Genomic DNA, 12,688 nt, shown 5'->3' with positions numbered 1-12,688 from the left:
AAACCTTTTGAGCTGCAAAAATATAAAGTTAAAAAAAGCAAATACCACTTTTGCAAAGGTCTGGCTCTTCTTGTTTAGAATTGTGTATAACAGTAGACCATGAATGGTTCTACCTGTACTATGACCAGTGGTCAGGTCCTCCTGTAAATATAGTGGAGTCTGTTTTATCTTGACCAATCGTGCACAGTTTATTATTGAACTTCTCAGTCAGCTATGGCTGTTGTTTTGTGAACATCCCGCCCTAACAACACACACAGTTCATGGCTCTCTCTCAGATCCTGAATTTGAAGTAATTGCCTTTTCTGTCCAAAACACGCTCAACGCTGTCTACCAGTCCCACCGAACCAGCCCAACGTTTGGATGCCCTTGTCTAGCCACCGATCTTGCCGTGGTGCTTCGAGAGCATCCGTCTTCCGTCTAATTTTAGTCGGAAAGACATCGTTTTGTCACAGCAGCGGGTAAAAAAACAGTCTGGTTACGTAAGGCAAGGCCTTCTGAGCCGCTGAAGCTCAGGCACTGGTCTGTTCCCAGCAACAACCCCTCCCAAACCAAACAGTAACCTTCTCCAAACCAGACCAGACCAAACCTAAGGCTCCAGACCTCAGAGTGATTATGTTAAAAAATGTTTTTTTCCCAGAATTCCTCATTTGGTATACCCTGAACGTTTAGGACATCTTAATACCTGGATACAGAATACGCACGCAAACACGAATATGCGCATGATCACGACCTGAACGTGTGTTTGTCCTTTGCTGTTGGCAAAGGGGCAATAATGGATCCTTTTCAGTAATGAGTCCCTCTCAGGAGTGGAGGAGGGGAAGCTGAAGCATCAGCTAAGATCCAGACGTAATGGCCACCTGATAATCACAAAGTGGTAAGTGTTACAGAGATGTGCCATATTTGATTGCTAAATGCAGCTGGTAGTGCATCCGTAGACCAGTGTATGGTAAGATGGGGAAGAGAGGTGCACTCAGACCTGGTGCTGGTAGGGCTGGGCCAGATTACTCTGATCTCAGACCGGTTTTGGGATGGTTTTTACATAAAGGCTTAAGATTGGGAGTGTGGTACAGGAAGCTGATCCTAGTTCAGCGTAAAAGAGCACCTACAGGCTGGTGGCAAGGAGGCAGTTTATGACTTGCAGATGCCCTCTCAGTGACTGAAGAGAAGCAGATAAACACTCTGGTTTTGGTCGGGCTGTGTGGTTGTTGTTGCTTTTAGCTCTATGGACATCTTGATTACATAAACCCAGATATTACACAAGGAAAAAAATCATGGGTGGTAAAGAAGGGTGAAGAGGACACAAAATAAGCTTTTAAAAAACTTTTAACAGCAATGTTTATGCATGCAGGTAATAAATGACTGCAGATGTCAAATCTGTCATCTGGACCGTAGCCTAATGCATGCTTCGACCGCCACAGATATTTATTTTTATGTTCTTACAATTGAAATTATGACCTTCTGATGAGAGAGGCTGCTTGGGGAACAACAGCAGTCTGTTTAACTCTTTCGGCACCGTGTTTGCTTGGGTGTCTGGGAAGACCACAGGTGTGGAGTGGGCCTTGGGGCTGGATGCAACTCTGTGGGCTACTCTACCTGCTGTCCACTCCCCTCTGCGCCCTCAGCCTCGTGTTTTCGTAATGTTACCCACAGCCAGGCAAATACACTTTCTGCTGGGTCAGGTCCCAGCTTATGTAGCAAGACCGTGACCATTACTGTAGTGACCGGTGAGGACCAGAAGCAGGGAGATATAATCCCCGTAACTCCTGCTTTGATCTCAGCCGTGTGATCTTTCCTGCTAATGGTCAGTGCCTGACGTGATCCGTGCTTTAACGCTCAGAACTGGTGTGGTTTTTCTTCTCTTCCGTGCCCAGACATGGGAACATTAGCCAGGCCCCGCTGGAGGGCCCCGCAAGCTGTGCTTACTCCTGCAATAGCAAGGTTTACCTTACCACTGTCAGGCTGCGTATGACGGGACTCAGGAGGAAGACGAGGTGGCGGTGAAGCTCCTGGTTCCTCTCCAGCAGGATGTAGAAGAATTCCACGAAGCCAAAAGATGCCAGGAAGAACCCCAGCAGCTGTGGGCGAGCACACAGAAACGGAACTCAGACCTGGGTGAGAACTCGCCTGAGTCACGCTTCCGGAAATGTCATCAGCCGCTCGCTAAGAACCGGGGCAGGAAGGATGGCCTTTGTGGGTGTTAACTCACAACCCTTCGAGAGGAACACTGGGAAATCTAGTAATGACTTTCAGATGGGAGAGTAAACCAGATGCATACCCTTCTCATACACAAGTCTATGTGGGGTCTAGATGGGGTTTTCCCAATATAATACCCAGGATATTGTTCCACTTAAAAAAAGAGAAAAACATTTCACCTCTTATTGTGAACAGTGTCAAAGGACTATAGTCATTTTGTGGGTTTGCGCTAATGACGATATAAGGTAATGATTTGGATTAATTCATTTAGATTTACTTTAATTATATGAGTTACTTTAATGATATGAGTAAGCAAAACCGTTAATCTCACATCTGCACAATAACAATTATTCTAATGTTACACTCTCACTTCAAATATTTGTTTAACTGAGTAACATGTTTGAAATGATGTCATGGAACTTTCTATTAATGATGTAATAATGCCATTTAGCTCTTCTAGCAACAGTAAACAATCGAATTCTAGAGCGGCAATGAGAAATCTTGAAAAAAGAAAAAAGCTCACTCCTGAACGGAATGAACGGATGAATAACTATGTAAACACAAAGCGAAGCGTAAAAAAATGCGTCACTCAGCGAACTCAAACAATCACTAGTACGTTACCCTCACCCGCGAGTGTGTGCGGTGCGCGGCTCCGCTCCCAAACTGGGAGGGCAGTAACCCTCTCCTTCTTCCTTAAACTGCACCGCAGGGCCATCCTTCCACTTCCGATCGGCTTTAACACCGGTTTTGCCTTAACGCGTTTCACTTATATGGCCGGCGCAGCCCGCGGCTCGTAGCGCGCTCCGACTCACCAGCTTGGCGCTGCACAGCGGTGAGAGAGGTAGCCGGCTCTGGCCATTGCAATACAGGTGCAGACAGTAGAAGGGGGTGCAGACCCACAGGTAGACACAAGGCGCCCACACCAGGACCGTGTGCTGGAAGCAGTCACTCAGTTCAGGGGTGTGAGTGTACCACGTCTGGTTCCAGTCCTATAATGCGAGGAGCAGAGTTATGGCACTGGGAGAGCTGACAGAGGTCCAACCTCGTATCACCGTGTGCCATCACAAATGAGGTGCTTCTACAGTATCCATTACGTCTGGATGATTGTGGCTGTTCACTAAACCCCATTTTAGTCTGTAATTGTCTAAGAATACTTTCACTGATATCACTTTTTCAAAGAAGTATGGCTTTTGGGGTAAGAGAAAGAAAATGGTTTATAGCCCTTGTTAAAGCCTCAGTGAAATGTTTCTTTCTGCACCAAGGTCACACCAAGCCTAACCTACTGCATCAGCCTCCAGTCCACCGACACTAGAGAAGAGGACCCTGCACTGTTTTCCACTCAGAACATTCTAGTGAGTCTGGCTTTTTCTGCAGACACAGGCCACGTCCCAAATTGGTAGCCATGTTTCCAGTACTGGTGTGGAGCTGTCCAGGAAGCACTAGTGGCTTCGCAATTTGATTGGTTGTTCCTTGTCTTTGTTAACTGAACCGTTTCATATATTAGGGCCCACGTCACCTGTTTTCATTTAGATTTTTACATAGTGCAACATGAAATGCTGACATCACTCTTATTGAGGCGTACCAACTTAGCCACCAGTGTCATGTAAATCTGAATGCCATTGGTGTATAATGGCAACCATGAAGAATGCATTTTACAAATGTCAGATTGTCTGCAGTAAGTTAGCCAAGTACAATCTGAAGGATGTCTTTTTCATGTTCAGTGTAAGGCTGCATGTCCTCCCAAGACAATAACAGTTAAACAGTAAAAGAATGACTGAATATGTAAAGCCCTTTGCAAAAAGACTGCTGTTTACTTTGTAAGTACAATAAGACCTGTTGCTTTATTTATTTGTGGTACAGGTGCTGAGCACTATATGCACACTGAAGAAATATGCATACATCCATATGAACACAAAGGCCACCACGCATAAATGATTAGTTAACAACAATTAGAATTAGAAGGCAAAGATCAAACAAAATAAAATGGACATGGCTGAACTTGATTCTGACGTCATTACTATTATTGAAAATGTAGACCGTGCCCTTAATGCGTTGAATGAATACACAAGAATAGCATTCAGACTTGTGAGACAGATCGTGATATGTGGCTAGTCCCAGTCACTCACCCAGAGTGGGTCTAAGCCACTGCGGCTGCAGAGATTATCCATTCACCGCCGCTGGTCCTGAAGCTGCCGCGCTCTCTGGCTCTGTCAGGCTCTTTACGGCTGCAACGTTCCTGCGGCTCAGCCCAGGATCCACTCGAGTCTGTTCTCTGAACGAACGCTGTTTGGGGATCTCAGCTTCTCCTGCTCCCGTGCACCTGGTCACTGAGGTCTCCTTGTTTCTGAGATGTCTCGAAGGCGGTCTGTTTTATGAGTGCCCGTCAGTTTGCCAGCCACTTAGGTGGGTGGGTGTATTCTCTCTCTCTCTCTCTCTCCCTCCCTCCTCCCCTCCTTCTCAAGTTTACTATTCTCTCTCTCCTGTCCGTTCTCTCTTTCCATCGCTTTCTCTTTTTCTCCATTCCTTTCTCCCACTCTCTGTCTCTTGCTTCCTCTCTTCTTCCAATCTTTCTCACTGTTTTGGTCTCTTTCCTTTCCAATTCTCTCTCTCTCTCTCTCTCTCTCTCTCTCTCTCTCTCTCTCTCTCTCAGCAGCGTGGCTCTGGCTAAGCCAATTGACAAGGCTCTTGCGACAGCTTGAATGTTCTCTCAGACAGGACGTGCAGTCACTTGCCGCCTTACCGGCTGGGAAAGGTGGCGCTTGCGCGAGAGAGGAGCGCACAGACGTGAAAAGGGCCAGAGTCAACTGACCTGTCCTCACACACACACACACACACACCCACACACCCACCCACACACACACACCCACACACACACACACACACGCACACACACACACCACAAACACACACACCACAAACACACACACACACCACAAACACACACACCACACACACACACACACACACACACACACACACACACACCTCGCCACAAACAGACTGGCACTGCCGAAACAGACGGTCTGATATTATGTCTGTCTCTTTTGAAGCTCTCAGTGGTCTGTGATGAGCTAACATCAGGAGAACAGATGCTAGTTTTTTTGTGCTCACAGAGTCCTGGAAAAGTGGCAGAAACCGTTGGCTGGTCTTCGCCCTGAAACCACAGCCAGAACATGGAAAGAGCAGTAGGTGGACGTCCTGCGACATACCGCACATGCGCAGCCATGTGCTACGGCAAAGCAAATATTTACAATGCGATCCCTCAGTGTGACCCAACAGCTGCGCGTCTATGAATCGTGAATCATGCGTCTATTTTCGCTTCAAACCACTTCAGAGCACCGATGACATGCGTTCCGCTTAAGCATCTTTCTAATCGAATTATGGATGAGACTTAAAAATAGGGCTGCATGCAGTAGGTTTTAATACATGAGTCTGACGGACCTTTTCTCTCTGTAGCATACAGAACAAATGGTGCTAACCAGGCAGCCGGAAGCTGCTGATTCAGCGTTATTCGCAGACGCTTTTCAGCTCCAACTTTGATGTATTGCTAAAAAAAAATCTGGATTTATTATTTAAAACATGAAAAACTAGTTCATTTCAAGCTTGTGAAATTATTGATATTTACCTGAATTTTCATCTCAACAAGGTCTCTTTCGACATCGGAACGCTTGCCTACCGTAAGTTAGCAGAGTAGAGCATGCTGTAACTTCGTAATGTTGAAAACCTCTGGCATGAGCTAGACAAAGGTGAGAGGTCATAATGATGAAGAAGAGGCAGAGAAGTACCTCCAGAACAACAATCATACACAAACTCCCTGGATTTCTGGTTCTGTTTATTGCTTACATGTTTACAATGTTTCTAGTAAGCTCACAGAGGTGATGCAATATGCTCAACCCCAAGTCCTCAGTATGGTAGAACCGTCAAAGAATTCGACAGTTCAGTCTTCTGGTGCCTTTCATTAGACTTTCTTACGACCTCATATTTGTCCAATGTGACTGTCCAAGAAAGAGAAGAACTTGCAAGGGCTCTGAGCTATTTTACGTTCCTACGTTACACTAAACCGTAAGAAACATTTTAATACGGAGGCTCCTTGTTTGGGGAGGTGCCAGAAACCTCAAACTCCAATGTGTTTCTAAGCCTTTTCAGAGGTAGCTTCTGTCCTGTCATTTGCCCCTGGACAGCTTTCCTGATTGGCTGCGCCTCCCACACCCGAACCCGTTGGCCTCACAGACCTGCGGCCACGTCTGTCCACGGCTGTTTACCGAGCTGTCGGTCGCATATCATAATGGTGTTATCACCTTGAATTTAACGGGCCATCTTGCAGTGCGGCGAGAACAATAGGGGCAGCGTCACGCGACCAGAGGTGCTAAACTAAGGGATGAATGGACTCATTCTTGGCGGTCAACCACGAGGCCACGAGAGGGGTTTGATTAACGTGCTCTAGACAACAAAGCGACTGTGTTATTATGTCTGCAGAGGTCTGAGCTGGCTGCTCACGGGAGGAAGTGATGCGAAGCATCACCACACGCCGCTGCTTGGCAGGACTGTAGAAGCCTGAACCGGGGCCTCTGGTTCATTACCGCACGGGTCTTGTTTACATCGAGTAGCAGCTTGGCCTTGTGTAACAACAGCTGTGCTGTCCAGCAGTCTTGTATGCTTGACTTTGAAACGACACTCCATCATGGTTTGTTTTTATTTTGTAAGTCAAATCCAGACATCTAAATAACATCTTAAATGAAGCTCAGCTTGGCGGCTTGTGGCGGGCCAACGTGTTGGGCGCTTCTATGTGTTGAACATCTGAACATCTTGTATATTAAAAAAGGATATAGTGCGCATGTCATGTTCCGTGTTGACCTCAGAAGTTCAGTCCATTACGACAAAGCAATGAATAATCATTCTGAGGACTAAAATTAGATAGCAGTCTAAATTAAATGTTGATGTTCCACCAAAGTACTTCACAGAAGGCGAAGCTTCAGCTAGGAAATATACTGCCATGTGACCGTGGTACCCTCAGCCTTGACTTTGTGAAATGAAAATGACTGTGTGTGAAAGCCTGTGGAAGGACTGTGGAAGGTCAGTGAAAGATCTGTGGAAGGTCTGTGAAAGATCTGTGGACGGACTGTGGAAGGTCTGTGGAAATACTGTGGAAGCCTCTCAAAGATCTGTGGAAGGTCTAGCCCTGCAGTTCACTGGCTATAAACAAGCAGGCTCAAGCCAATGCACGAGTCCACCTCACTACACGTAATGCCCACTGGAGGCAAATATTCGACACTAGTGAGAGAAGGCGCTGAAGTCAGAGCAGTCCACTGCCCTGAGGGACTGGTGTGGAGTTGTGTCTGTGATGAGAGAGATGGCGAGACATTGACAGAGGAACAAAGAGACATAGAGGAGAGTGATGAGAGCGTGTAAAGAGCCAGAGCCCTGCTTTACCAGACCAGCTTACCTTCACTTATCACCTCTCTCTCTATGTCTCTCTCTCTCTCTCTCTCTCTCCCTTTCTGTCTCAGTCTCTCTCTGTCTCTCTCTCTGTCTCTCCCTCTCTGTCTCAGTCTCTCTCTGTCTCTCCCTCTCTGACTCTCTCTCGCTCTGTCTCTCCCTTTCTGTCTGTCTCTCTCTCTCTCTGTCTCTCCCTGTCTCAGTCTCTCTCTGTCTCAGTCTCTTTCTGTCTCTCCCTCTCTGTCTCAGTCTCTCTTTGTCTCTCCCTCTCTGTCTCCCTCTCTCTTTGTCTCTCCCTCTCTGTCTCACTCTCTCTCTGTCTCTCCCTCTCTGACTCTCTCTCGCTCTGTCTCTACCTTTCTGTCTCAGTCTCTCTCTCTCTCTCTCTCTCTCTCTCTCTCTCTCTCTCTCTCTCTCTCTCTCTCTCTCTCCCCCCTCTCTGAAGGAAAACAGTCTGGTGAAAATAATGGTGCCATTTTCAGCCCACTCTCTCCAAAAGCGGGAGGACAAATTTAGCAGCAGGCCCAGTGCGAGGTGCCAGGCCCACTGAGGTGTAGCTCTGAGGAGCAAGCAAGAAAAATATGCTTCTTTCTTTTTAAGGGAGCAGCGTAAAGTCTGTGGCTCGGAGCCAAGCAGCAGTAATTCCAGATGTGTCAGCCTACGCGTGCAATTATGACTCGACCTGTTTTCTTCCATGCTCTCTCTGTCTCAGGACGTTGCCTGTGACATCTCACCCCTCCCTCTCTTTCCCTGGTCCCTCAGCTCCGACGCTCGGCCTGCGGCCTCTCGGGATCGTCTGCAGCGGAGGGAGGGAGCGGGCTTCGCGTCTGCTCGGCCGTCTGGGACCTCCTCTCGCGGGCCACGACCGGGCCACCAGCCGCTGAACTATTTGCCACTGGGCTGTTCTGAGAACAGTCTGGAGCTCGCAGCCCAATGCAGCATTTTCGCATGCCAATGTGGACGCAATACAAAGCACAATACATCAGCAGGTCGGTATCTCCAGCTAGATTTGAACATTTAGTAAGTTCCTTTTATGCGCAAGATGCACGTTAAACATTCGTGTCTATCAATCTAATTCTACATTACAAATGCATCCGGTAAAAAGCTTTTGACATCAAAGCCCTAAATAGGAAATTGACTCATGAAGACTTTTGCTGATGAAGATGAACGGTATTTCCTGGTAAGACATCCAGAACCACAACAGGAAGATGGGTTGCCTTGGAAATTGCAGTGGCGACGAGTCTTGGGTATTCCTGTCTGGATGAGCCTTGCGCCAGACACTATGACGTTGCAATAACTTTATTGCTTCGACTCTCCTAATTGCAGGACAATTTGAACAAAAACGTTTCTTAATTTTATGTCTCTACAATCTTGCCTCCCCATGTAATTCTTTCTGGCTAGAGGGCTGATCTGTTGATAATACTTTGCTGGTAAAGGTTTGTAATTCGTAGCCTGTATGGTACTGCAAACCTCTGGAAAACCTCAGTGCCACGTTTGACACACTGCCATCTGACATGACATATTTACAATTGTGATTAACTATGCCACTGTAATTATAGCAGGGAACCAATGTAACTAATGAGGGTAAGCTCTTGTAAAAATGTAACAATTCACTTTACTTATAGTAAAGATGGTTTGCTCTGTTCAGTAAGGGCCAGTTTTCGAAATCCTTTCTTAGATTCCAAAACATTGCATATATCAACAGATTACAGGTGGCTAATAGTGAGGGAAATTTCCATCATGTTTTCTGCACATTTCATGGTGTTTTAAAATGATAAGGGTATTTTTATGTGAATTATGTGCTTTTAAAGTAGGATATGGCACACATTCATTAATTCATCTTGTAAATTATGTAATCCAGTTCAGGATTATGGGCCTATCCCAGTAGCACAGGATCAAAGCAGGGACCAACCCTGGACAGGGAACACACACACACACACACACACACACACATACACCAACCCTGGACAGGGTGCCGGTCCATCACAGATATGGCACACAATATTGTGAATTCAGTAGGAGAATTTTAATGTATTTTCCATAACCTTCTTGCATGAAATCATGGTTTACCTATTAGCCTGATAACTAGTATTCTGTAATTCCGTTTCTGTTACCTGTTTTCACTATCTTGAGAAGGAGGAGGTGTTACCCGGATATACATTAAAATCAGACTAAACTGCATACTGTGAGTATCCAATGATCTACAAATGACATATCCCATCCATGTACACAAAATAATGATCTAAAGATCAGATGTTGTTACCTACAACAGAATTAGACATACCCACAAACATATAGGATTGTATAGGAGATGTTACTGTAGATCTGTTAGAGAATGCTGTACCAGTGCATTAGGAGTGTATTCGCATCTATAGAAAACTATTTTGTGATTTTGCAGTAATATGTATGTAATGTAATTACATGTAATCAGTCCTGTTCTGTGTTCTGCTGTACTGATCTTTCCTTTTCACTTTAGGAGCACCTTTCACAAAGAAGCAACACTGCAACAACACTTTTAACAACTGCATAAATTTATTCACACACACACAAGCATGCACGTGCACACACCCACACAAACATACACACACATACGCACGCACGCACACACACACACAAACACACACACACATCCACACACAAACGCATGCACGCTCACACAAGCACACACACACACACACACACACACACACACACACACAAACACACACACACACACAAAATGTATATACATGCACAAAAAGGAGACGAGGAAGCACTTACAGCCAGCACTGGCCAATTACGTTCGCAATGCTTAATAGGATGCTGTGGTTTTTTAACTAAAAACAGGCCCTCTCACTCCAAAATAGAAACCCGTGGAAATCCGTGGGTCCGCGCCCACAGATGGATTAGTGGAACCTTTCCTCTAGCCCAACAGACAACACTTCCCACTCAGCTCTCCTCTGTGACGTACTTCTGCGCGTCAGTGACATAAGTCGTGGTACGAGCACAAGCTACACAAGCACGGCTCTGATTTTTATTGCCGTACTTTTGCCTAAAAATGCTTTCTAAAACTGAAGGACATGTCGTAGTGCTGAGATGTTTATGAGGGTTTCTTCACCAAGGTTGTCAGTGATTAACAAAACATTATTACAGAAACACAAAGGAAAAAAGGACCTTTTTTTCCTGGTTTTGTTTTCCCTGCTCAATTAGCTCAGATTGGTTTCAAAACAGTCCACCCTTTTTTACTGAGATCTTTTTATTTGATATTTACACTAGAGAATGAACCAGGAAAATATCACATTAATAGTTCTTACAATTACATAACATACTAAATAGGTGATAAGGCTAAATAAAAAGAAACCTTCTGGGTTGTATATGTATTGTGTTTTGTTAACTTAATTTAATTCATTTTCCCTTTGTTTCCGCGTTTTTTTTGTTCTTCAACAAATCAGGCCTATTTATGTGGGACAACACAGTTGCCTTCCAGATGGGCTCTGAGTGTACCATAGGAGACCAGGACTCACGCTAAGACAGTACCTTAAAGACCAAGACTCACTTAAGACACTACCTTAACAAAGACCAGGACTCACGTTAAGACACTACCTTAACAAAGACCAAGACTCACGTTAAGACACTACCTTAACAAAAACCAAAATTACGTTAAGACACTACCTTAACAAAGACCAAGACTCACGTTAAGACACTACCTTAACAAAGACCAGGACTCACGTTAAGACACTACCTTAACAAAGACCAAGACTCACGTTAAGACACTACCTTAACAAAAACCAAAATTACGTTAAGACACTACCTTAACAAAGACCAAGACTCACGTTAAGACACTACTTTAACAAAAGACCAAGACTCACGTTAAGACACTACCTTAACAAAGACCAAGACTCACGTTAAGACACTACCTTAACAAAGACCAAGACTCACGTTAAGACACTACCTTAACAAAGACCAAGACTCACGTTAAGACACTACCTTAACAAAGACCAAGACTCACGTTAAGACACTACCTTAACAAAGACCAGGACTCACGTAAAGACACTACCTTAACAAAGACCAAGACTCACGTTAAAGCCCTACCTCAACAAAGACCAAGACTCACATTAAAACACTACCTTAACAAAGACCTCTCAGGGCTTTTGAACACTAAACATCAGTAGTTTAGTTTTCCACAAAATGCTACTATATTTCCTTAAATCTGGCCTTAAAATCCCACATTAAAATATTTACATCCTGCTGTTATGACAGGCTTTGTAAATGAAGGCTCTCCCATTCCTAACACTGCTAGCCACTTCCAAAGCTATGGGCTCGGGCTAAAGTTTTAACGCTATCAAGAGGGAATGCCAGCTAGGTAGACTCCTGCCTACAACATCATGCTAACTGGAAGCTACTAGAATCTATTCATTGTTAGCTTTGCTTAGAGTTATTCCTTTAAAAACAACAACGAAGCTTTGCTCTGGGAATCTGTAGTTGTGTTAGCTCACAGTCATTAGTTATGCTACCAAATGACACACTTTGCACAGACAGTTTAATTTAGTAAACCAAGCACTGGGGGATTTGTCATTAGACTAAAAATGATCTGTAATTGGCAAAGATGAAAGTGAATGACAAACATTCACTTGGGGGGGGGGTGTCACTTAGGGATAAGTAGTAGGATTATAATTTAGTAGGATAAACATTGTAAACTTTGGACTTAGAATCACAGACAATGCAAAAACTGTCCTGTAAAAGGCAGAAGGAATTTTTAGGCTCTGTCTCTAACTCTAAAAGTACTTGATAAAAAAAATCCTAAAGCGATTTACGCTACTCTGAATGCTTAATAAAATGTATGTTTTGCAGTTCAGCACTGGAGCATTCCTATAATAAAACCTAAGTTCTGCACCCTCGAGTTATTTGACTGGAAGACCTCAACCAATTAAATACCTTTTAGGTATAAGTCAAATACTTCTGTCTGCACATTCAGTGCATTCTGCAGCTTAAATCAAGGCCTCTATCTTCCCTCTCTCTGTAATTACCATAAATGTGTAGTAGCAACTAGTGGCCTAAGTACCCTGGAAATCAAACTCGG

General features: G+C 44.7%; 1 protein-coding gene across 3 annotated transcripts in view; it reads right to left on the bottom strand.

Moving 5' to 3' along the window:
- abcc6a (ATP-binding cassette, sub-family C (CFTR/MRP), member 6a) overlaps positions 1-12,274 on the bottom strand; it is a 28,174-nt gene extending 15,900 nt beyond the window's left edge. For 2 of the 3 annotated variants that reach the window (XM_027018728.3, XM_081710310.1), the window contains exons 1-3: positions 4,320-12,274; positions 3,006-3,182; positions 1,950-2,075 (exon numbers count right to left, since the gene is read on the bottom strand). In XM_027018728.3, coding sequence (XP_026874529.3) covers positions 1,950-2,075; positions 3,006-3,182; positions 4,320-4,361 — 345 coding nt within the window. In that variant the 5' untranslated portion in view covers positions 4,362-12,274. The remainder of the gene's footprint in view (positions 1-1,949; positions 2,076-3,005; positions 3,183-4,319) is intronic. The other variant, XM_081710308.1, reaches the window with a different exon arrangement.
- Positions 12,275-12,688: the final 414 nt, after the last annotated feature.

Source organism: Electrophorus electricus, chromosome 3 (assembly GCF_041902795.1).
Source record: "Electrophorus electricus isolate QZ-2024a chromosome 3, ASM4190279v1, whole genome shotgun sequence".
Lineage (NCBI taxonomy): Eukaryota > Metazoa > Chordata > Actinopteri > Gymnotiformes > Gymnotidae > Electrophorus > Electrophorus electricus.
This window is presented reverse-complemented; position numbering and strand designations above follow the sequence as displayed.